General features: G+C 49.3%; 1 protein-coding gene across 1 annotated transcript in view; it reads right to left on the bottom strand.

Annotated features, from left to right (window-relative positions):
- Positions 1-24637, bottom strand: part of KY (kyphoscoliosis peptidase) — a 44270-nt gene extending 19633 nt beyond the window's left edge. Inside the window, exons 1-6 of the mRNA XM_049629798.1 lie at positions 24502-24637; positions 21389-21451; positions 17495-17557; positions 7182-7256; positions 4307-4369; positions 1270-1352 (exon numbers count right to left, since the gene is read on the bottom strand). Of these exons, the coding sequence (XP_049485755.1) occupies positions 1270-1352; positions 4307-4369; positions 7182-7256; positions 17495-17557; positions 21389-21451; positions 24502-24637 (483 nt within the window). The remainder of the gene's footprint in view (positions 1-1269; positions 1353-4306; positions 4370-7181; positions 7257-17494; positions 17558-21388; positions 21452-24501) is intronic.
- Positions 24638-25831: the final 1194 nt, after the last annotated feature.

Here is a 25831-nt window from a genome sequence, read left to right as displayed (position 1 = left end):
CCAACTGAGCCTGCCAGAACATTGATCTTTCTTGATCTTGCCTCGGCCTCAGGTGGCTCCGGGCCCTTTGGACCTCCTGCCCTGTCCTCCCCAAGATGACAGCCTGTGGCTTCAGCTCTTAGCTAAATCTGATGGTTCCTGAATCAGTGTTTCTGGCCCAGACCTCTCCAGGCTGGATACAGCTCCACGCTTGGACACCCAGCCACCTCCACTGGCTGTCCCACAGATACTGGAGCCCACTGCCCCTAAACGATCTCATCATCCCCTGAGACTGCTTCTTGTAGTGAGGAGCTGGCTGTCCCATTCTCCCTCCGTCATCCAGTCTGCAGCCTGTGAGCCCCCTGCCTTCTCCCTCCCTCACACACATCCACTGCCTTGCACACACTGGGATAGAGTCCTCCCTCTGTCCCCAGCTCAGTGTTGACCTTTCTGCTCCTCTCTGTTCTCAGTGTTCCCACTTAATCCAGGTCACGCCTGCTCCTGCTGGGACAGCTGATGGCTCCCCACTGATGGCCCTGCCTCTAACCTGACTCTGGATCCATGCCCCTATCCATCTACTCATTGGTTAGCAAACAAGGTTCCTGAGTACCTGCTATGTGCCAGCCACAGGGGGGTCTTTTTAGGCTGTAGATGATCTCCCTGCTTACTGGCCTATGATGGCTTACTTCTGACATCAGCAATGGGTCCAGCTCCTTGGCCATTCCAATCAGGCAGCACCTGGCTCCCAGGACTCTAGTTGTCTCTAGTGCTTCTGCTTTTGTAGCTGCCCCTCCCCAACCCCACCCCAGAAGAGCCTAGACCCAGACGTGTGAGAGCTTGGCAGCCTGTGTGCTCCAGGGGTGAGCAAGGCTGTGGTTGCAGTGGGTGCTGGCCAGCTGCACCCATGGCCCTCCCTCATCCTCTTGCCACCTTTCTTCATGGGGCCGGGTGTGGCCTGGCTCAGCAGCAGCAATGCCCAAATGGGCAATGGCAGGCGGTCAGCATAGGGCCGGCCAGAGGGGCCTGGCAATGGGGTGCCTGCAGGGTGTGCAGCCTGGGGTGGGAGCATCAGGACAGTGGGTGGCATTGGGGGGAATAGAATGGTCTTCCATCCTGAGCAGGGGCCTGGTGACTTGGCCTTCTTCTCTCCATCCATGTGATGTGAGAAGGCACTCTGGGCCATCTATCCAAGGGACTCTGGATGCATTTAGGAGGGGCCTGAGCAGAGACTTCATTACTCTGACTCGGGAAACTCTGACCCACCTTATGCAGAGAGGCTTGCTCTCTTACCTGTGAGGCATACGTGTCCAGTTTCTCAAACTCCTGCAGGTCCAGGGGCATGGATTTCAGGCTGGACCGATCCCAGGGGTAAACTGGAAACATAGGGAAGCTCAGTTAGCCACTGAGGCCTGCTGGTGAGTGCTGCTCGGCCCAGGCCTCTCTGTTGTTTTGAAGTGCTGTGATTGCCTGACCTTCAGCATGATTCCCAGAACCTGGAAAACTGCTCCCAAGAGCTATATCTCCTAGAGGAGTTCCTTGGTCAAATTGGTTTGTGAACTATGGCAACTTCTCTAGTTCGTCTGGAGAGTCACGGGGAACATGAGCCTATTTGCAGACCCTGGGAAGTCAGCAGTAAAGAGACTGGTTTCACCTCAATGAACTCAGCAGTGCCCAGGCAGATTAATGATGGAGTCCCCTTCTCCCAACCGTTTAGTTTTCTGCAGATTTCTGCTAACTTTTCCAGGAATGAGTGCTCTGTGGGAAGTGTCCAGGCAATGCGGCCAGCCCCTGACAGGCTCAAGAAAGGAGGGTCTGTACTCTAGTTATGACGCCCAGAGTGAAGGGCACTCTGGGTATGGGAGGAGGGTGTGCCGGAGCCAGGCTCTGTAGGCTTCTGTAGGGTGAGGCGTGTTTGGCACTCAGACAGGCTTCCTCCCTTGCCCACAGTCAGCCATAGACTGGAGCACCCCAAGAAAGCCAAGTGTGTTGTAGCAACAGGTGCCCCAGGTATTGTGGGGAGGGGGGGCTCTGAGGGAGGCTGGGCCCCAGAATCACTCCTTTGTGCCAGCCTTTCTTATAGGAAGCCGGGCACACCAGTCGTCAGACTAGCCACGGATGGGCAGCAAATCCCTGTCTCAGCCCAAAAGAGAGCCTGGCCTACGGCAAGGTCCTCCCATTATTCAAGGCTGACCAAGTCAGGCAAGCTGGGTGGGAGGCCAGGGGTTAGGTGAGGAGGGTGGGGCCAAAGGGGCACTGATCCCCTAACTCAGTGATAACCCCACTCTCCTGTGGGGGTGCTGGTGGGGCCCCAGGGCACGGCAGCCAGCCTGGGAAGAGCAGAGTGACATGGGGAAGCAGCCTATGGGGGCTGCATGAAGCCTAGGTTCTAGTGGGGGCCTGACCTTCACGACTTCCACCGTGCTAGGGGTTGCTGGACTCAGCCGCCAGGCATGAGGTGCACATCTATGCGGCAGCTGGGAGAGTGAACGAGACGGTGGATCACGCTGTAAGGTCAGTGCCGCTTTGCTCCCTGGGAGGGTGTAGGGTGGGGGTCCTCTGTGGGCAAATACAAGGGTAGAGGTGTGAAGCGTCTGTGCCCGGTGTGGGGGCTGCAGCTGCGTTTGCCCAGACATCCCTCGAGGTCTGTGTGAGACCCAGGCCTTGGTGCTACAGACCCAAGAGATGTGGCGAGAGAGTGAGAGTAGGGAGGGGGCGGCCCACCAGCTCCGGCCTGAGCTCCTGCGAGATCCTCTCTGGGCCAGCATTGGCTGAGACACAGTGGCAGCTGGTTAGGGAGCTGACCAATTTCCAGCCACAGAGGAGATCCCAGCCTCTAGTCAGCGGTCAGGCACAGGCCATGTGGGTCCATCCTCATTTCCCCACCACTCCAACATCCCTTCCTTTTGAGAACGAGGCCTTCTTTCTTTGCAGCCCAACTGGGTCTGGCACATTCCCCAAGGCCACTTTGTTCTGCTTTCTTGCTTCCTGAGGACACTCTGCAGCAGCCCCTAGAGGGGTTTGGTCCCTTTGACCCTAGGCCTCTGACTGGGTCCTCACCACATCCCGTGCTATGACACATCCAGGACCTGAGGACTGTTCCTCTCTGAAGAGGAGGCAGACCGTGTGGGGGGCAGGCAGGCTATGTAAACCCTACCCCAAGGCTGTGGTGTCACCACCAACCTAGTATTTTCTTTCTTCATTTTTCTACTTCTTTTATAAGGACCAAGATATTTCCTGGACCCTCCATAATCCTTGTGTCCTGTACAGTCTTACACTGGGGCTCCCTGAAAGCCCAGCACCACTGTGGGTCACTCCTCTGGTGCTGGCGCTGGGATCGCTTGTCTCTCATCACTTAGATCCCTGTCAGCCCCTGTCCTGTGTGGTCTGAGCGCAGCCCTTGTCCAGCCAGCCTCTCAGAAGGGGGTGGGGACCCGCAGCAGGTCCTCAGTGCCTTTTCCCTCTGCGGAATCTGGCTCTTGCCATTCTCTGACAAGGGCTAGCAGGGTGACCTAAGTGGATATGAAGTGAACTTACATTTAACAAATTTCTGCTTGGTATAACTGCAGAGTTATACCAAATGAGGTCTCCCCCGCCCCCATTGAGAAGAAGGATGACATTTCTAAAATGGGACTGAAAACCCTATTACTAGTTTTACCCTTTCTTGGTTCCATTTTACAATATCTCAACATTAAAAATACCCACAATGATTTATGCCTCATTACATTTACCTTCTGAAGAGATTATATAAGATCTAAATATGATTTTGCATAAATACATTTAAAATACCAGTGGCATTAACTAAATTATTCTAACTTTAAAGCAAAACAATGGGAAGAAGTGCCAAGCTCTCCCAAACCTTAGATGCCATCTGGTCTATGGAGAAGAAAACTGAGGCCCCAGGAAGGTGAGGGAGGGACAAAAATAGGACTCAAAGCCAGGCCATCGATCACCCCATTCAGGGTTCTACCCTCTGTCCCATTCTACTTATTCATATGCCTCCTACCTTACACAGGTTTGGAATTCCATTTAAAGTTAACACAGTTCTGAATTCTGTGTTTAACATGTTTTCTGTAATGGGCTGCCTTGTTATTGGGGTTTATGCTTTAGCTTTGGGCTCATATGGTGTGTGAGCTTTTCATTACTCTGCCTATGTCCATGGCAGACCTTGCTAATCAATCATGATACTCCTCCCCACCCTGAGCCCAGAGGTAGCCCCAGACTCTCATAGGACCCAGAGAGCCATTTCCAATTGCCTGGAGACTGGCCCATGGGGCTAAACCAGTTCACCATCTCACAGAACGGCCCTGGAGAAGGACCTGCAACTTACCATGGGCATCTTTTGCTCCAGGCTGCCGGGGTCTTGTGTTTCCATTTTTATCACCTTGCAAACCTGCAATATCCCAAAGGTCAGAAGTTGAGACACCTGAGAAGTCAAAACGCAAGCACGGACGATTCTTTTTGTGGTGGTCCTGGCTTCTGACCCCTCCTCTTCTATGTCTGTGCCCCGCCTTCTTGCTCCCATATTCACCCACCATCTATTACTGCTGGAATTGTTCTGGACTTCCTGCTGAGGCAGAGGAAGGACTGACAACCAGGGAGGGAATGACAAGAAAGAGAACTGCAGTCTGTAAGCAAAGGCAGAATTTACCCCGACATCAAAACTTTGTGTTCCTCAGTGGGTCCACCTACAGCCTAGAGCTCCTGCCTTCCTCTGGATTCCCCTGCCATCTTGGAACACAGCTGGAGATGCCAACAGCACCAGTGAATTCATTGCCACATAAGAACTGACCATGGGAAGAAATGAATGTGGGCGAGGGAAAGGCAGTTTCTTTCTTTTTTTTTTTCCCCCAATATATGAAATTTATTGTCAAATTGGTTTCCATACAACACCCAGTGCTCATCCCAAAAGGTGCCCTCTCGATACCCATCACCCACCCTCCCCTCCCTCCCACCCCCCATCAACCCTCAGTTTGTTCTCAGTTTTTAAAGTCTCTTATGCTTTGGCTCTCTCCCACTCTAACTCTTTTTTTTTTTTTTTTTCCTTCCCCTCGCCCATGGGTTTCTGTTAAGTTTCTCAGGATCCACATAAGAGTGAAAACATGGTATCTGTCTTTCTCTGTATGGCTTATTTCACTTAGCATCACACTGTCCAGTTCCATCCACGTTGCTACAAAGGGCCATATTTCGTTCTTTCTCCTTGCCACGTAGTACTCCATTGTGTATATAAACCACAATTTCTTTATCCATTCATCAGTTGATGGACATTTAGGCTCTTTCCCTAATTTGGCTATTATTGAGAGTGCTGCTATAAACATTGGAATACAAGTGCCCCTATGCATCAGTACTCCTGTATCCTTTGGGTAAATTCCTAGCAGTGCTACTGCTGGGTCATAGGGTAGGTCTATTTTTAATTTTCTGAGGAACCTCCACACTGTTTTCCAGAGTGGCTGCACCAATTTGCATTCCCACCAACAGTGCAAGAGGGTTCCCGTTTCTCCACATCCTCTCTAGCATCTAGTCTACTGATTTGTTCATTTTAGCCACTCTGACTGGAGTGAGGTGGTATCTGAGTGTGGTTTTGATTTGTATTTCCCTGATAAGGAGCGACGTTGAGCATCTTTTCATGTGCCTGTTGGCCATCCGGATGTCTTCTTTAGAGAAGTGTCTATTCATGTCTTCTGCCCATTTCTTCACTGGGTTGTTTGTTTTTCGGGTGTGGAGTTTGGTGAGCTCTTTATAGATTTTGGATACTAGCCCTTTGTCCGATATATCATTTGCAAATATCTTTTCCCATTCTGTTGGTTGCCTTTTAGTTTTGTTGGTTGTTTCCTTTGCTGTGCAGAAGCTTTTTATCTTCATAAGGTCCCAATAGTTCATTTTTGCTTTTAATTCCCTTGGGGAAAGGCAGTTTCTATGGAGCCGAAGCCCAGAAAAGTCAAGCAATTATTAAATTATTCCTCAGGAAGGTTCAAGGGCAACCAAATCCTATCAATCCAGGACCGGTTAATGCAGAATGGTTACCAATAGTTATTAGACTCCTGGGAAACAGGAAAGGAGCTGCTGATTTGAAACCAGGTCAGGAAGATATGGGTCCCTGATGGAGCCAGGGGGAGCTGAGGAGGCAGGTTGTTTTATGCCCTTGAAGCCCACCAAAGGCTGTAAATATAACAATGGAAGGTTGCAAATGTATAGAGGCTCTGAGAAAGAGTTGTCCTTGTGTTTCTTGCACCTACATTTTATTTCCATCTCCATTCTTTGATAGGGTAATGAGGGTTCAACATAGTAGCTAGCATTTATTGTGCACTTACTATGCCTGCCTTGTGCTTTATATTGACAGTCTCATTTAACTTCACAACAGTCCTATGAAGGAAGCTGAATTATTTTCCTCTTCTTATAGATGAGGAATTTGACTCCACAAGAGAGGTTAAGCTACTTGCCCAAGGTAAGAGCTGAGATCTGAACCCAGCCTGTCCGCTCTATACCTGACTGCCCTTCTGAGACCCCGACCTCTGAGGGCTACAGGACAAGGCAGGTGGGAGGGCCTGCCTTGCTCAGGCATGGACACAGAGAGAACCTGAGCTCTGGATGCTCTGTAGACTTCATTCCTTGGCCAGCATTTCCCCAGGCCCCTGTAGCTATAAGGTAGACAGATGCCCAGAGAGGACCAAGAAGGGAGTGGAAAAGACATCATGGGTCTGACCCCATGCACCTTGCACTGAAGGCAGCCAAACATGGTGGCTAAGAGCACAGGTCTCAGTCAGACCTGGTTTTGACCCACTTCCTAGCTAGTCCCTTCACAGTTATTTCACCTCTCTGGGTCTCACTTTGGTGATTTAAAAAGTGAGGCATCTATCAAAGGGTTAAAAAGTTAATGAATGTAAAATGCTTACCACTGTGTATGCCACTTTTTAGGCAGACAATAAATGGTATCTAAGAACAACACTCTTGTGATGAAATTCATCTTTAGCGAAGTGCTTTGTGTTACCCACACCTAAGTGCACAGACACAAGAACAGTGGGTGTTAGATATGGAGAAGGGAGTCCCTAGAATGAAGCTGTCATGCCTCTGCCTCTTTCCAGTGTGTAGGCCTAGGTTACTCCTCTCGTGCCCCCACAAGATGCCCAGGTTGGACTCTGGCCCATTAAGTGACTGTCACTCCTCCCTCCAGCCCTCCACACACGAGCAGCCCTGTACGTACGTACGTTTAGCCAAGGAGAACTTCTTGAGCAGCTGGGGCATGGCATCTCGAGGGTGGACCTCCACAGTCAGCTGTGTCCCTGCAAAGGAATGGGAGGTGACATTCTCAGCCAGATGCTGCTAGCAAAGGGTGCAATGTCCCATGACAGATGTTTGAACAACAAAACACGATTGGTTTTAAGCTTTCTTCTGAATATACAAGTAATTCTTGTTTAAAGAAATGAAAAACAAAATACAAGCAGACAGTTTCCAAACCCAGGCAAGATGAAATAAGAACACTACCTTGTCTTTTCCAGTGAATACAACTATAAACCTTGGAAAGAAAGCAGGGAGCAACTATTTGAGGACTCTGTAGTCCTCTGTAAATCATAGAAGGCAAGTCAGGGAATAAGATTAGCATTTAAAGCATCACTAAATTTTCAGTGAGTTTACTATTCCCTTTCCCATATGGTATTACTTAGACTTGACTCACAGGCAGCCCCAAACCCAGAAGTGCACAGTGGGTACAGGGAAATGGTGCTCCAAGAGAAGCTCTTTCTTCCAGCTTGTGGAGTAAAAAGGGAAACCTCTAAGAGTCAGAGAGCATGGGGGAAATCCCCTGTTGGACCTCCCCCATCCCTTTTTTCTATTATCTCCCCATTCAGCCTCTAGGAAAGTCTGTTGGTAGGGGTGTAGCAGTGAGTTTGTTGGTCAGCCCAAACCTTAAGCACTCGAGTCTTCGAGGGAAGCTATGATTCCCTAGAGTGTGGGAGCAAATACTCACTGTTTTTTCTCTCTCTCTGTTCCCCACTGATTGTCTCTAGATGTAGACAGAGTTGTGAGAAGTGCCTGGCAGAGTGGGGAAATTAGAGTCCAGCTTTTGTGCTGGAGAGTTGAGAAGCGGGTTGTGAAGGGGTGGGAGCTCAAGAAAGCAAATCCATACAGTTATGGATGAACTCTTGTGGTCCCCTCCGAGCTGAGCACACATGGATCTCATCCTAAACATTATACCACAGTCTTGGAGAACTAAACTACGGTGTAGACCAATGCCTAGACTGGCTACTGGGGGTGCATGTTCTGAGAAGATCTATAGAGTATTGCAAAGGCTACAATCCAAAACTATACAGTGTAGGAAGAACGAGGAGTATCTCTACCTGAAAGGAAAAGATAATCAACAGATGCTAACCTCGGGATGATAAAGATTTTGGAATTATCAGACTTTCAAATAGCCATGGAAACCATGCTCTAACAAATAAGGGCAAATAGTCTTGAAATAAATGGAAAGATACCAAGAATCAGCAAAACATCAGAAGATACAAAGAAGAAACATAAAATTTTAGAGGAAAAAAATTTAACAGTTTGAAAAACTATCTGGATATGCTAAATAATAAAAATAGAGATGACAGAAGAGTCAGTGAACTTGAAGAAAGATAATATAAGAAACAGAGCAGAATGAAGTGAACTTCAGAGACCTGTAGGATAATATTTAAGGTCTAACATTCATGTTACTGAGATCCCAGGAGGAGAGGAGAAACAGTGTGGTAAAAAAAAAAAAAAAACAAACAATTAAAGAAATGATGAGAAAGTAATCAATGAAACCAAAAGCTGATTCCTAGGAAAGATCAGCAAAATTGATAAGCCTGTAACCAGATTGACCAAAAAGAAAAAGAGGTAAGACACAAATCAGAAATTAAGACACCAATATCAGAAATGAAACAGATGAGAACACTACAGATCTTGTATGTATTAAAAGAATAATAAGGGAATACTACCAACAACCCAATGCACATAATTCTACAACTTAGATGAAATGGATCAATTCCTTGAAAGCTACAAACTACTAAAACTCACCCAAATAGAAAACCTCAATATCTCTACATCTATTTTGAAAACTAATTGTAGTTCAAAATCTTCCAGGAACAAACAAAGGCCAGGTCCAGTTGGTTTCACCAATAAATTCTAACAAACGTTTAAAAAGAAATAAGATCAATTTTTAAATAAGATCTTTCAGAAAACAGAATAGTAAATATTTCATTGCCCATTATATGAGGCCAGCATTAATCTGATACCAAAACCAGGCAAAAACAGTATAAGAAAAGAATATTACAGATGAATCTTTCTTATGAACACAAAAATTCTCAAAAAATATTAGAAAATTAAATCCAGCAATATAGTAAAAGAATACCATGGCACTGCAAAGCTCGTTCAATATCTGAAAACCAGTTAATGCAATTTGCCATATTTGCAGGCCAAAGAAGAAAAACCACATGATCATTTCAATGGGTGCAGAAAGTACATTTGACAAATTTAACATCTATTCATGATGAAACTTCTCAATAAACTAGGAATAGAAGGGAACTTCCTTAATCTGAAAAAGAGTGTCTAACAAAAATCTACAGCTAACAGCATATTTAATGGTCAAAAATGAAATGCTTTCCCCCTATGACTGGAACAAGGCATGGATGTCCACTCTCACTGCTCCTAACAAACATTGCACTGGAAGTTCTACCCAGTGAAATAAAACAAGAAAAAGAATAAGAAATAAGAAAAGAAGAAAAGAAAAAAAGAAAAATAAATAAAAGTCCTATAGATTAGAAATAAATAAAACTCTCCTTATTCACAGATGACATATCTATGTGTGTAGAAAATACCAAGTAATCTACAAAGAAAGCTCCTAGAACTAGTAAGTTTAGCATGGTCACAGGATACAAGGTCAGATACAAAAGCTATTCTATTTATAGTCACAATAAATGATTGGAAATTGAATTTAAAAATCAATATTTCCCATAGCTCCAAAAATTGAAATACTTAAATATAAATCTAAAAAAAAAAGTGCAAGAGCTGTATGTTGAAAACCATAAACTATGATCAAACAAATTAAAGAAGACTTGAATAAGTGGGAAGACATACCATGCTCATGAATTGAAAGACTCAATATTGTTGTCAATTCTCCCTAAATTGATCTATAGATTTAATGCAACTTCATTCAGACTCCTTACAGGAATTTTATAGATGTTAGATATAGGCAAGATAATTCTAAAATTTAGATGGAAAGATACAGCAACTACAGTAGCCAAACCAATTTTGAAAAAAAAAAAAAGTTGGAAGAACCAGCTATTTGATTTTAAGATGTGCTATAAAGCTACAGTCATTACACAGCGTTATACTGGCAAAGGGACAGATATATAGATCAATGGAGCATAATAAATAGTTAAGAAATAGACCCACACAAATATGGCAAAGTGATTTTTTACAAAAGTGCAAAGACATTTCAATTAGAAAATGGGTAAAAGAAGAGATTACAGATGGCATATAAGCGCGTCAAATGATGTTCAATATGATTAGCCATTAGGAAAATGCAAATTAAAACCAGAATGAGATATCATACCTATTAGAAGAGAAGTCATAAAAAATAGTGATAATACTCTACGTTGACAAGGTTGTGGATAAATCAGACCTCTCAGACATCGCTGGTGGGACTGTGAAGTGATACAGCAACTCTGAAAACAGTCTGTCAGGTTGTTATAAAACAAAACATACACTGAACATCTGACCCAACCACTGCACTCTTGAACATTTATCCCAGAGATATAAACACTTACATTTGTTCATACAAAAACCTATACACAAATGTTTATAGAAGCTCTATTCATAATCACCCCAAACTGGAAACAGCTTAAATGTCCTTCAATGAGTGAATGGATAAACACCCTATGGTACATCCATATCAAGGAATACTTCTCAACAATACAAAGAAACTCTTAGGAGAGACAGGAGGATGTAACCACTGACATTCTGCACAAGAGGATTTTGGGGTGACAGAACTGCCCTGTATTCTGACTGTAGTAGTCAGAATATGAGCATGCGTTCTGTATGCGTTAAAACCCATGCAAATATATGCCAGACAATTCAATTTTAGTAATTTAAAATAAAACAAAAATAAATATAAGTACCAGTTGAGCAAACAAGCCTGAGAAGAATTAAAACAAGAACTGGATGATCCAGAATGATACAAAATGGAAATTCAAAGTCCAGAGCAGGATTATAGTAAACACCTGCTTCCTTCTCGAGTCTTCACACGTCAGTGAATCTGGTCCTATGTCATCGTTTTAAGTGAGCTGGATAGTACTCTATTCTGCACATCGTTTATAATCCATATAAGCAATCCCTTTTGGTTGGATAGTTAACTTCTCCCAAATATTTTGCTATTAGAATCAGTGATGCATGAACATTCTTATACACATCTCTTTACACACTTTTCAAATCAATCCCTTTGAATACATTTTTTTTTCAACGTTTTTTATTTATTTTTGGGACAGAGAGAGACAGAGCATGAACGGGGGAGGGGCAGAGAGAGAGGGAGACACAGAATCGGAAACAGGCTCCAGGCTCCGAGCCATCAGCCCAGAGCCTGACGCGGGGCTCGAACTCACGGACCGCGAGATCGTGACCTGGCTGAAGTTGGATGCTTAACCGACTGCGCCACCCAGGCGCCCCTGAATACATTTTTAAATATGGATCTTTTGCTGTATTTTGGCAAACTTCCCATGAATGATTTTATCAGTTGATCACACCAACAGCACAAGGGAGTGTCCATTTTGCTCATTCTTACTGTGTTTGATTGCAAAATTCATCACAAAACTTCGTACTTCCAACGAGAGGTCTTTTGTTCTGTCCCTTGAATTTGGGCTATCTATAGGACTTGGTTTGTCTAGTTAGCATGGGATGTTAACAGAAGGGGTCCTGGGGAAGCTCTGAGCGTAGGTCTCAAGGAATTTTGCAGCCTCCACTCTCATTCTTGGGATTCTAGCCACAACTGCCGTGTGAATGAGCCCAGGCTAGCCTGCTGGGGGTGGAGAGACCACGTGGAACAGAGCAGAGGCATCTCAGGTGAGGCCACCCTACCCTACCTGGTCTCCAGCCAACTTACCAGCTGACCACAAATACATGAGCAAGCCGAGCCAAGACCCGTGATGAACTGGGCGTATCTCAGGCGGGAACGCACAGCCAACCTGTGAGCTGGTAAATGCTTATTATTTTAAGCCCCTGAGTTTTGGGGTGGTTTGCAATGTAAAAATAGATCACTGATATACTCACTGATGTGTGATTTTATCAATCTCTGAGATTTTTATTAATGAACAATGGCATCTCATTTTTGTGCATTTAATTTTTAATGTATTTTCATATAGTTATTTGCCATTTGAAATTCTTATTTTGTGAATTGCCTATTTTCCTAGTTGTATTATTTTTTCCTTATTAGTTTTGTAAGAGCTCTTTTTACTAACCCTTTCCCTGCTAAATGTATTGCGATGATTTTCACAGAATGACAATACTGACTATCTTGTATAGCTCAGAAACTTGCTCTGCATGCCAAAGAGGGTAATTCTCAAACAACTTAATAAGATACAATGTGACCTTCCCAGGTATTACTTTGAAGGGGTTAACCTTCACTTTGAGGGTAGTTTCTAGTACATTCACTGTCAAAGAAAATCAGTGTGTGACTTTATAATTAAGACTTTAAGCATTTCAGAGTTTAAAGCATAATTCAGTTCTGGTTATAGGATCGAGTGTCAATGCTAAGAGCAAACACTTCCTGTGTGTCTTCCCATGCTGCGTGAAGCACAGGTCTATTCTCCTTTGCCTTTTTACTTTTCCCATCTGAAACACTTTTGGGTGTTTTTCAAAGTGGGTGCCAAGCTGTACTTGGCTACAAGATGCTTTACAAGAAAAGGATTTGAGAAACATGCCCACTGTCTCCCTTTTTGTGGGTCGTAATGTGTAATGCTCTGAGAAGTCCTGCAGAGAAGAAGCTAGTTTGACCCAGTACTGTTTTGTGAAACACAATTTGGAAAACGCTGGACTGCAACAACCTCCAGAAGCTTAAAGAAGGTGCAGAACTGAACAACTTGGTTTAGTCAACAGCAAACCTCTTCCCCCAACTTCTCACATCTAACATACAGGCGCTTCCAACCACCCCCAATTCAGCCCTGGCTCTTTGTCCAAGAATGAGTGATGTGAGAAACTAGGTACTGGTAAAGCGGTGGTAAAGGTGGACATTGAGGTATTCTCACACCCGGATGTGGTCCTGTTCTGCAACCTCCACCTAGCACCATTTCCAATCCCTTCTCTCTTTCCTGAACTTCCTCTTCCCTCCCCCTTCTTGGACAGGGGCCCAATTTCCAATATCCTCCTGAGCCCCACTTCCTGACTCTCCCCCAAAGAGACGCTGCTCATCAGCCCCCTGCTGAGGAAAACACAGCTCCTTAGCCTTCCTGATCTGTGGGAGTGTGATACCCACTCTTGTCACACACAGGTGTGTGAGGGCATTTTCGGAGGCCTCTCTGCCCCAGAAACTGGGCCTGGGTGTGCTGTCACAGGTGAGCAGCAGTCACTGGAGAGCCCTGTGCTCCCTAAAGGAGTGAAATGGTAAGATTTTGCAGTCTACTATATTCCCGTATCACATCAACTCTTAATCTAAGAAGAAAATTAATTTGACCAATTTCCAATGAATGAGAGTGGAACATCATTTGGAGCAAAATTTAAAATAAGATCTAAAACCTAACTATAGTCAGATACCATTGCACCAATTTTAACAGTCACGACCAAACCCACAGGAGGTCCTTCCCGGGACTTCAGGTTACCTGGCTGGCTCTCTCATGGCGTCCCTCCCTGGTTCTACCAGTTGTCACCAAAATACCACTCCTGAGGCTGCAGCCCTGGCTGTCTTAGTAGCAGCATATCAGCAGTTGCTTGAGAAGTGCCTCCCAGGCCCCTGCCCCAGGTGCCACCAGCTCCATGTCCTTTCCTCTTAAGCCCTCAGATCCGGAGATGCATCAGGAAGTCCCAGGACGTCCCTGCCCGTGGCCCTACTGCCTTGGGTCTGCCTTTTACCTGGTCGGGAGAGTTCTCCCTCCAGTGGGTTCTCCCCAGGTCTCTGCAGGTCTGAATCAGGATTTGTCTAAAGCCCTAATTTGCTCAGAATATCTAATGCAGAGATGGCAAACAGATTTCGTGTTGTTCATTAACTCTGACTGGCTGCAAGTAGCTGCCTGGAGTGTTGATCAATTAGCAAAGACTGTCAGGCACGTGTGTGTGTTATGAATGTGAGTGTGTGTGAGCGTGCACACGTGGGGGGGTGGTGTCTGTGTGCCTAGGGCTGCAGGATTCAGGTTAGATACTTGCTATCCTTGACTTAAGGTGCTCACTAACGTTTTCTGTACCTGGAACCCGGGTTAATAACCGTACCCAGGTTAGTAGCCGGGTTCCTTGCCTTGGAATGTTCCTCTGCAGTAGCTGAGAGTCAGGAAGCCTCAGCTAAAGCATCTGTAATTTAAAAACGCCCTTAAAGGGGCGCCTGGGTGGCTCAGTCGGTTAAGCGTCCAACTTCAGCTCAGGTCATGGTCTCGCGGTCCGTGAGTTCAAGCCCCGCGTCGGGCTCTGTGCTGACAGCTCAGAGCCTGGAGCCTGTTTCAGATTCTGTGTCTCCCTCTCTCTCTGACCCTCCCCCATTCATGCTCTGTCTCTCTCTGTCTCAAAAATAAATAAACGTTAAAAAAATTTAAAAAAATAAAATAAAAACGCCCTTAAAGAGCCCCAGGGTAGGTGTTCAGCAGGGTTGTGCGTGGTTTCAGCCCAGGGACTGGTAGTCTGCTTCAGTGCAGGAAGCCTAGTGCTCTGACAGCCCAAGAGCAGCATGCTGGATGATGACAGGGACAGTCTAACTCTGCAGAACCCTCGCCAGGCTCCACTGGACGCAGCGTGAAAGGCCCACTCAGCAGCCCGAGTCACCAGGTGACAACCTGACAGCTGAGTGGGCTGAGACGGCTGGGACACCAGCCAGGGGGTGATGAAGGGTGTCTCTCGCAGCCCTGACCGACCCCGGCTTTCACCGGGCTCTTGAAAACACGGGGCCATTCATGATCCCTTCTGCAGCACGGAGCTCCACAGGAGCATCCCATATCTGGAAACATGGCCGTTTGACCCCAGTGCCTGCGTGACCAAAGAAGGAATGGAGTGTCTGCTTGGGGACAAGGGTGCATGACCGGCAAGAAAGGAAGCCTCAAAAGAAAACTGGCTCCTCAGGAACCACTTTTGGGGCCCCAAGTCACAGGGGCTCCAGCAACCACCCTCCTGTCTCCTCCCTCACACACCCATTACAGATTAATCTTCTGAAGCACCCTTCCGCATGGAGATCCGAGACTCCACTGATCTGTTTGTCAGCTGTTGCATAAAATTTATCATACCTGGTGCTCCCTCTCCTGGATGCTCTTTCCCAGATGCCCACATGGCTTGCTCCCTCACCTCCTCCCTTATTCAAATGTCACCTTCTCAACTACTCTGTTTTAAATTGTACCCATGTGGTAGGCTGCATAACGGCTCTTAAAGATATCCATGCCTTAATTCCAGGAACCTGTGAATGCTCCCTTATATAGGAAAGGGGACTTTGCAGATGTGATTAAGTTAAGGATCTTGAGATAGGAAGATCATCCCGGATTATCTGGCAGGCCCTAAGTAATCACAAGGATTCTCATAAAACAGAGTCAAGAGATTAAACTAATGTGGAGAAAAGGCCATGTGACAATGGGCCAGAGAATGGAGTGGTGCAGGTGTACAAGTCAAGAAGTGCCAGCAGCCTCTAGAAACTGGAGGAGTCAAGGACCAGATTGTCCCCTAGAGCAGGTGGGTGGAATGTGAGTGGCTCATGAGAGCCAGGGTGTGGTGTGCCAAGTGGGGCTCTGGTGTCTGGTGGGTCCCATACCACTCCTGTCTGTCTGGGACACTGTGGGGACAGTGCAGTGTGGAGGTCTGGCAGGTGTGCCTGACTCGGGGACCACAGTACCCCATCTCAGTTTTCTTGTGCACAAATGGGGATAACACCATGGCCCTATCAGGGGGCGTAGCCAGAACTAAGCAAGATTGGCGGTGGCTAATCCACTTTCCTTTTAGTGAGGTATTGCTTATTTTTGTTTTGTGGTGAGCTGTGTGCTGCTAGTTCACTTCAGGGAAGCAGGGGGGCCTGGGTTTGTCTTTGCAGGGCTCAGGGCAGGGGGCAGGTTGTGGTGGGCCCACTGAGGGGGGCCTGCTGTGGAGCCATATTCCCCGGAGTTCTGCCATAAGATACACTGGTCGGTGTCGTGCTGGTAACCCATCTTGACAGGCCCTTCCTCACCGCCTGCCAGTGCCTTTCTGTGGTGATGGTGGGTTAGTCTGTGATTCTGAGAGCGATTCCGTGAGAGACTCCGAGTCCTCCAGGGACTCCTACTTTGCCACTGCTCCCTGAACACGAGCAGATAATTTCTTTACAAGTTAGGACATCAGTGCTGAGAGCAATAGGGGTGAAATCTTAGGGCTGAGTCTATGAGAGCTCTCAGATAGATACCAGGCCCTGAGTCTTTAATGCAGAGCAGGAGGCCAAGGTGGGAGGTTATTGGTGGGGAGGGGGAGAGGAGGGGGCTGAGTAGGGGGTGGGAGTCTCTATTTAACCTGGCCTCCCCTCCAGCCGGAGCTGTAAAGTCCTCCCGTCTCTATCACTGTAGCCTCACCACCCCACATACCCTGTGTTCTCAGATCTGGTCAACTGCAGAGTCAGCATGGTGATGCCCTTGCCTGTCCTCCCAGAGCCCCGGAACCCATCCCAGCAAAGTGAGGATTCTCAGGGAAGAGCTCTCTCAGGGAAGGGCCCTCTCACTTCCCCTTGCCGAGTTAAACTCATCCCTTGTGGGGAGGGCCCTGGAAGACTCAGACTCCGGTGTGACTCAGGAGGAGGGAAGGCTTGGACAGTGGGTAGGCAGTGCGGAGGCCGGTTTCCAGAGTCGTTGTGGAAGCAGGGCTGTGTGAGGGTTAACAGCTGAGGCCTTGGTGGTGGCTGTAGCGGGGTGGGCAGGTTCCCCCAGCTCTGACTCTCACCAGCCATGTGCTCTCGAACATATGACAACTTTTCCAAGCCTCAGTTTACTCATCTGTAAATTGAGGACAGTTAAGAGGACCTATCAGATAGGTAAGCTTCATTTACATGAGAATAATTATGTAAATGGACCGGCAGGGTGCCTCGCACTCGGTTAGCACTCTTAAATGTTGGCTATAGTGAAGACAGCAAGGGTGAAGAGGACAGCTGTGAGTTCTGTGGCCCAAGGACTTTATCACTCTATCCCATGCAGCCTCTCACTGTTTCCCATGGGACACGGGGAGAGGGAGAAGAAAAAGGTGCTCCAATGTCCACAGGGCAGAGGGGATCCTGCTCCCCACAGTCTGTGCTCTGCACTTGCTGTCTCTGGCCTGGGCAGCGGATCCAGCCACACAGGAGCTGGAGGAGAGGTCACGGGTAGCAGTGAATCCTTACCTTGGTTGTCGTAGGAAGTGATGACCTGGGTCTGCTGAGGGTGTTGTTTCTCCGCCAGGTTTCCTGTAGACGCAAGACAGAGGGACCTGCAGTGGCCACAGGGACCGTGGAGGAGTTTGCCCCAGGCAAAGCAAGGAGCAAGGAGCTGTGTGCGTCTGCCAGAAAGGTGAGCTGGTGGGGGTCAAGCTCACCCCAGTCCTGGCTTAACCATGCGCACACCCACGAGCACATCCCCATGGTGTACACACGTGGGAATAGGCACAGTTCCACACATGAATGCAGAGGCAAATGACTATGAACCCGTGTGCACACACCCTCACACCTCTCAGCAGGTGCCAGCAGAGGCTGGGTTTCTTGTCCATAAGGTGGGGACAGCTCCAGTGGGCTGAGTAACCATAACTCCCAACTTTAGTGTCACCAGGCTCAGTTGCCAAAATACAAAAAGATGCCTCGCTGATCATCATGCCTTTCTATCCCCATTTTACAGCAGATGAGCCTGCTGCCTGGAGGCTTAACTTCTGGCCAAAGACCCTCCTGCCAGGGTAGGTCAGACTGGGATCTGAACCCCAAGTCTCCTGATTCCTAGCTCAACCTCCTCCTCTGAGAAAAGTGGGGGCAGCCTTCCTAGCTTAGGAGTTGGGGTGATTGCCACATGGGTCAGTTTTAGAGACATTTGCAGGGCATCCGCTATGTGATAGCTCTCTCCATGCACGAAGGGTATTTATGTCCTGGAACACAGAGCTGTCCTCAGAGCCTAGTGGGGTCAGCTTGCTGTGGAGAAATGCCCAGTTCCTGCCACAGGCCATGAAGGGGGAACCCACAGGCTTACCTGCCCCTCCTATGGGATGCAACACCTTCTGCTACATCTTTCCCTTAACAGCTGCTGTGGTGGCCTGGTCTTGCTGAGGCTGCTTCAGAGGGACCAAGGGAGGGGCTGGAGGAGGGCCAGGGTTGTGGCAGCAGGGGGTTCCCCCACTGTTACCACCCTCACCTGCCACCTTCTCCCCTGGCCTCACACTGGTCTGCAGAAACGGTGTCGAGCCTGACATTGGAAGTAGCCACTGGGACCATTGCCTGGGCCTGGAAATAAGCATGCCTCTGGGGCACTGGCCTAAGCAGGTTCCATTCAGATGACTTCCCTGGACCTAATCAGATCTGCCACTCAGTGCTTCCCACACCTTGGCCTAGGTAGAAGCCAGTCAAGGTGGGTAGGCAGGTCACTGAGCTGGGCTGGACTTGTGATCCAGCTGGCAGGGTCTTGCCCTGGAGAACCTGCCTGCCTGCTCCAGCCTTCTCCTATGAGCAGGCCCATCCAGGACCCTCACCCCATGGGCTGAGGTCGGTGGGTTGGCCAAGGGCTAGGAGCACTGTGTGTGCCAATCCAGGGTGATGCTGGTCTGGAGCTCTAGGCCAGACTTAGGCGAGGACAGGGAGGCCACCTCCTTCAGGCACAGCTGGCTACTTCTCTGCTGGGCTGGCCGATGAAAGAAACAGGATCTGGGAGGGAATCCTCAAGGAGGACGATTGGCTGGCATAGCTGCTGTGGGTATTTATAGTCAGGGCTGCACAATTGGTTTCCCTGTGGCTGTGGGGTGTCAGTCCCTGTGCTGCTAGGCAGACTTCAGCCAGGACCAAGGAAAGCAGCCAATCACAGTAGGGGAAGCCCGTTGCTGGGCAAGCTAGTGGGGTTGGCTGGGCCCAAACACCTGCTGCTCGGAAAAGTTTGGAGCAGTCCAGGCTCCCCCCACCCTGCCAACGCCCCAGCCCAAGGAGTGCACAGGGCAGCAAGAGGGGGAACATGTGCCTTTTTGGATCAGCTCCATGTTCAGCCACATTTGTGCACACTCCACCAGCATAAGCCGTCAGCTGCCTCCTTTGCAGATGAAAGCCGTCCAGTTTCCAGGGCTGGGTGCCTTGGGCACCAGCAAGGCAAGTATGTACCCAGAATCTTGCCATTAGAAAACACAGAAAAAAAGCTGTAATTTTAACTTCTGCATGCATGCAAACGTGCAATTTGAAAAATAAATAAAAATAAAATTTTACTTTAAATTACATGTATCAGTGGAGTGGTGCAGCCATCATTTTTTCCAAGCTCAAGGCCTCTGTAGAACCTCTCTCCAGCCCTCCATTTACCTGAAACTCTCCGTTCTCGGGTAGTTTTGCAAGAACTACTTTAGTGATCTTCTTTATTTAATTATTTTTTAAAAAATATTTTTATGTTTTTTTAAAGTAATCTCTACACCCATCATAGGGTTCAAACCCACAACCCTGAGATCAAGAGCCACATGCTTCACCAACTGAGCCAGCCAGGTGCCCCATGATCCTATTTATTTTGTTGTATTTTTCCACTAAATTTCCCTCAAACCAGGGATGCTAAAGATGGTAAAAATAGGATAAATTTACTATATTTCAATCTTCTAATGTAAGAACGTGGCCAAGAAGCCATAAGATGAATTTCAGACAACTCAAGGTGAGAGAGCTGTAACAAACGAAGATGCCTTGTCTCTTTCCTCCCACTGCAACCCACTTGCCCACTTACCCACTTGTACACAGGCCAAGCAGTGCATATCTGTACCAGCTGCTGTGCATTTCTGCAGCTGACAGGTTTCTGGTGGTCTGATTCTTATAATTCTCATGAGCCTGAAGCATAGTTTTGCTAACTTTGGCATTTGCTTCAGTACAGCCAGAGTTGATGCATCTATTGCCCTATGGCCTCGTAACAAAGTTAAAGAAGCCATCCCACCATGTATGCCCATTAGCCAGGACCCTGAGGGGTGGTCCTCAGGGCAGGGGTATGTCTTAAGGACAACGTGTCCCCATGCACAGGGCAGGGGACACAGGAAAGCTCTTCACTTCCAGGGAGTTGAGACTCTATTGCAGTGAAAAGCATCATGATTATAACCATCAATGTGGTGCCATGAGGGCAGCGTTCCTGACTATCTTCATCTCAACAACTGGATCCCTGCCTGGCACAAAGTAAGCCCTGTAGAGCTTTATTAAGGGAATGAGTGAATGAATTTACTTTCAGAATTTCATCCTTCCCTTTTGTTACTGTCAGGATGCAGAGCATAGCTGTTTGGTCTTAGGCAATTGGGGTCCTGATTCCCCATCTGCAGAGGGTCATGGGGGGGTGGTATCTTCACATTGGCATTTGATGGGCCCAGGTCTGACTGAGCCCCCTGATGGAGCTCTGGGAGTGGAGGTCTAATTCTTAGTAGAATTCTCATGTGCGTACAGTGAAGTTTCACTGATGTTTGTTCTGGAAGCTGGGCTAATGAATCTGTGAAAGGTACACAATAAGGCCTAGTATAGTCAGTCCATGCATGGCACTCCCAGAGATGTCCTGGGCCTGTTCCCTGCAGGGCAACAGATGCCTGGCACCAGAGAAAGGAGGCTTTGGAAACTGACTTCTCTGAGCTTATTGTATTCTGGGTCCCAGGCCATCCGGGAACCATAGAACCCATCTCCCTAGGCCTGGAGCAATAATGTCCCAAAGCAGGCCACTGTCCTCTCCATTTGGAAAAAATTTCAAAGATGGTTGCCCTGCATGACATAAGCAGCCCCACCCCCAGTGGGAACACACTCAAACCTCACCGTGCCAGATGATGCTAAGTCCTTCCCTATATATAGCCAGTGAACAAGTGGGTGCTCAACCTTATGGAATTGCTCCCCTCCCTTCACAGCGTCCAGGAAACTGGGGGACCTGATCTCAGGGAAAACTTTCTAGAGTCACAGCAGCCCCAGAGCTTTGCTGAGTCATGAGCAGCTACTTCCTGAGTGGTTAGATGTCTAGAGCCAGTTTTCGAACATGTGAAATCTAATGCTTCCAGTCATTTTTCAATGTGTTGAATTACAGAGATTGAAAGGAAAACAAAATGAAAAGAGAGAATTTACCATGCACGTCATTTCCTTCGAATTTCTGCCATCTCCGGATTCCATTTCCGACACCCTGGAGTCCTGTGGGATAACAAGGTCTGGAGTGAGGTTCTCAGTGGCCGGGAGACCCAGGCCAGCGAGTGACAGGTCAGTTGCAAATGTATCTGGGGTGAAGTGGGGCTGGTGGAACTTGGCTCTCTCAGGATTCAAGGGGGACTGCCTGTGAATGAGATGCACTTTAAAATATTAAAACAGTGGTTTCCAAGGATGGTGGGGTTGGTTATCAGCATCATCCAGGGAGAATTTTCATGGTGCAGATGCCTATTCTTCACTCCACATCTCTACCTCTTAAAAATGGAAGTATTATTGTAGAAGATGTTTGCCATTGATTTTGCCTTTCTCTTCCTGTATGTGGTGAATCTCCCACTGTTAGGGTCATGATGTGAGGTGGGGGATGGGCAAAGATGGTCCATCCCTGTGGGAACTGCAAGTGATTGTTGCCTACTCTCCCAGCCTCCCTTGCAGCTAGAGCATGGATGTATGTGGCTTAGGCACAGCCAGTCAGATGCACCTGCGTCTGGTTCCATCTTGGGACCTGGTGATGCAAGAGGGAAGGGAATGGAAGTGCATGCGCACTCTCTCTCTTGTCCTGGCTGAAAGTGGTGGCTGCAAGGTCGAGTTCCTGGCGCAGAAATGGCGTATGTTCTGGCAATGGGAGCAGCTGCAATAAAATCAAGTTCCTGGTGAGGACGGAGTATCTAGGGCTCCTTGGTGGCAACAGAGGTTTCCTCACCAGACCAGCCCTGCTGTGCAGCTTATGGCACTCTTCCTGGAAGCTGTGCCTCTAGCCTGGTTCTCCAGCCCTTTCAACCACTCCTCAAGTCCCTCTGTCCCTTCCTGATGCTCTTCTATTCTGCAGAGCTCTCCGCAGGCAAGATCTGGGGCTTGTGGCTCAGAACCCTCGCTGACACACATGTAGAGTAGAATACACACATCACACTGACTTTGGGAATGAAACCTGACTTGGGGCAGGGGACTTTAGGCCACCTCCTCCATGGCTAGGGGGTATATGACAGGAAGTGAGGGCACCCAGGCATATTTTTGAGAAGCACTGCACAATGGAAAATGCTAGGGCCATAGAGGGAAAGAGCAGAGAGCATCTGTTGGCAGCCCAGATCCCTGGCACATGCTGCCTTTGCCTCCTTTCCCTCTGACTCTTTTCTGCCACAAGGACAGAGCAGAAAGCCACCCAGTCCTCTGCATCGTGACAGTAATGGAGCTCAGGCCCTCCTTTGCAGAGCCAAGGACCTGGGCTGGGGGCAGTGGGGGGACAGGAGGAGATGCCTGGAAGAGGTGTGGGGGCGTTTTGGATCTTGTGCACCAACAGGAGGCCTTGGAACAAGCTTGTCTAGTTCAGTGTTTCCCTGCCTTAGGCTGTGTGGGCCCGTAGGCTGGCTTAGCCAGGGGTCTCCTGGACATCACCATTGCCCAGCAGGCCTCAGAGGCTGTGCATTCTCACTCTTCTATACTCTGGTACAGAACTGTCTGATTGTAAATAAGTGACACTGGTCTCTGCACTGCCATAGTGTCTGGGAAAAAACCTCCGTCAGGAAAGTTGTGGAGGAAACTAGCAGAAAGGGCTTGGCAAGCAGGGCCTTCTTGCCTTGCATCATGGTCGAGTGTGAAATGCATTGGTCTGGAGTCCTGTAGGGTTAGTGCTAGGGGTCAGACACCTCTGAACCAGTCCTGATCCCTGGCATTTCCGAGGCTTCCCTGTGTTGTTGAAAGGCCCTCTCTTTCTAGTGTTGGAGCCTTTAGGAGAGATGAGATCAGAGGGGGCGGGGGAGGGAGGGACTCACAGGCTGGCCTGGAGCCAGGCCTTGTGGGGGTCCTCTGGCCTTGCCACGCATAGGGGGAGGCCTTCAGACTGCAGTGTCCAGAGTAGAAGCAGCCTCTTTTCTATCAAGGGGCAGAGGGCCTCTGCCAATTTCCTCATTACAAATACGCGGGGTGGGGGGCATTTCCGCCTCTCCTGGGAGCAGCTCTGGGAATGGAAGAACCAACTAACCCAAACAACTGGCCTCAAATCCCGCGGGAGATCGGAGTACCTATCAACATTCTCAGCTCTCCAGAATCTATTTCTTTCCCTGCCTTCCTCCCCAAGAGGTCACAAGGAACCATGGGGCAGGTCCAGCCTATGTGACTGGTGGGGGCAAAGCCATTCAAGGCACCATTGCTTCAGTGTGGCAGGTGGCAGGTGGATGTGCAATGCACCAAGGGCTATTAAAACATCAGTCCCAAAGCACTGGCCCTCCGTCAACCTAGCACAAACCTCACACCAGCCCCCGTGAAGGCTCGGGATGGCCTCATCATACACCTAGGACTTCTGAGGGGCTTTAACATCCCCTATTCTCCATCTGTATTCTCTTCAGTGTGCCCTTTCCTCTGGGATTACAGAGGCCTGAGTGCTGCTTTCCACAATTGCTCTATAAAGAGTCACTTTATTTTTCCAGTCTACCCTTTCTCAGAAAGTCTACAGGAGGAGTAAAATGAATAGATCTGTGAGAGCGGAGAGAGCAGATTTTCAGCTTACTCTAGCAAGCCTTTTACACCACCCTTATGCCTTCTGCTGTAGGGGGCTGAGAGAGGCTTCAAGAAAGGGGAAACTGAGGCCATGAGTTGTGCAAGGACACCAAGGGAGCTCCCCGTCTCAAAGTCTGATTCAGCACACAGATTCCCTTGGGTCCCCTGAGCTCTACAAAGTGCCATGTGAGGAGCAGGCCTCGGTCACCCAGGGGTCAGGACTGAGGTTCTGGCCCCCTTCCTCCCAGGCATCTTCCAACCCTGTCGTGCACCCTTCAGAGAGTGGCTGGGAGGAAGCTGGCTCCCGGGGGGTGACGGAAGCACAGGGAGTCAACCCGGGGCAATCACGGGGCTGCGCGTTGCCACGGGACGGGACGGGACGCCACGCCAGTGCTTGCAGAGGAGCAAGAGGAGCAGGCAGCGGTGGGGAGAGAGGGTCGGTCTCCCTGGCCTCTTTCGGGGGCGCGTGGGGCGCCCCCCGGCGGGCGGGCCCCAGGCGAGGAGGCCGAGGTGCCGGGGTCTGGGGGCCCGGGCCGGGCGCTCGTTACCTCCTCTGCGCTGCGGCAGCGCGCCCGGGTCCGCCTGCCGGTCCGAGTGCGTGCCGTGCGCTGCGCGCCGTTTCTCCGAGTGCACGATCAACAGCATGTCGATGGACACGGCGTTGCTGTCCTTCTTCAGCTCCATGGTGCCGCCTCGCTCCCCGCCGTTGCGCCGCGGCCGCTCTCGAGGCTGCCTGCGCTGCAAATGGCCCCGTGCGCGCCGCTGGCCGGCGCGGGAGACCGCGAGGGCGCGGGAGAGGGCGCTCCCCCGCCGCCGAGCCTCTGGGCGCCGCGTTTCGCTGACTCTGCCAAACACGCCATTAGGGCCCGCCCGGGAGGGCGCTACCCTAATGAAGCCGCTCTAAGTCACCTTTGAAAGGAAATCCCGGGCCGAGCCCTGACCTGCACGCAGGCCGCGGGCGGCGTAGCCTCAGGCTCTAGCGCCTCCTACCCCGTGCGCTTGGAGCGCTCGTCCCGGGTTCCAGAGCCCTTCTCCCGCTGGCCGGGCGCTGCCTGGTCTCCGCAGCTGGTCCCGGGATTCCCAGGAGGGCCCGAGGTAGACCTTCTCCGGAGCCTTCGGCGAACGCAGAAATCTCACGGTGCTGTCAACAGTGAGAGTAAATTCGGGAAAAGGAAAAGCAGCACGGTGTGGCCCCACTCCTTCCTTTCCCCGGGTGGGTTTTGGAGGTTGATGGCTTCCTCTATAAGAGAGAGATGGGTAGGGTGTTGGGGTCCGGACCTCTGCGATTATGGCTGCACCAGAACTTGGAACATGACTACTGGGCATCAGCTTAACAGTTCTTTCTGGCTTGTGGTGAAAGTCTTAACATCTCTGTTCCTTCTAGAAGCCTGGCTCATGCTCCGTGGGGAAGGGGGGAGGGGCAGAGGAGGAGGCTGGTGCAGGGAGCAGCCTGCCTGCTGTGCTCAGGGAGCTGGACCTGAGAACCCATCTATTTTTAGTGGGGCCCGGCCTGCCCAGCCAGCAGCAGCAACAGGCCCTTTGGCTCTGGGTCTCAGGAGTGTTTACAGCGGCATCTGCCTGCTAGCCCTTGGCACGGTGGGCCCACCCAACCTGGGCCAGTCCCCTAACTTAAGTTTCCACCATTAATAAATGTCGTGCACCCGGAAGCCTTTGCTCTGGGCCCCTTCCTATTGGAGTGTGATGACCCTACCTTGCAGTGTGGTTCCTGAGAGCCCCTGCCTCCCCCTCGGAGGCAGACTCTACTGTGCAGGCCTAGGTTCCAGTCTCAGCTTGGCCACTCACTGCCGGTGTGACTGTGGACAAGCCATTTCCTTCCATTTCCCCGCCTCTATCGTGGCATGATATGAGTTCTCACAG

This window comes from Panthera uncia, chromosome C2 (assembly GCF_023721935.1).
Source record: "Panthera uncia isolate 11264 chromosome C2, Puncia_PCG_1.0, whole genome shotgun sequence".
NCBI classification, from domain to species: domain Eukaryota; kingdom Metazoa; phylum Chordata; class Mammalia; order Carnivora; family Felidae; genus Panthera; species Panthera uncia.
This window is presented reverse-complemented; position numbering and strand designations above follow the sequence as displayed.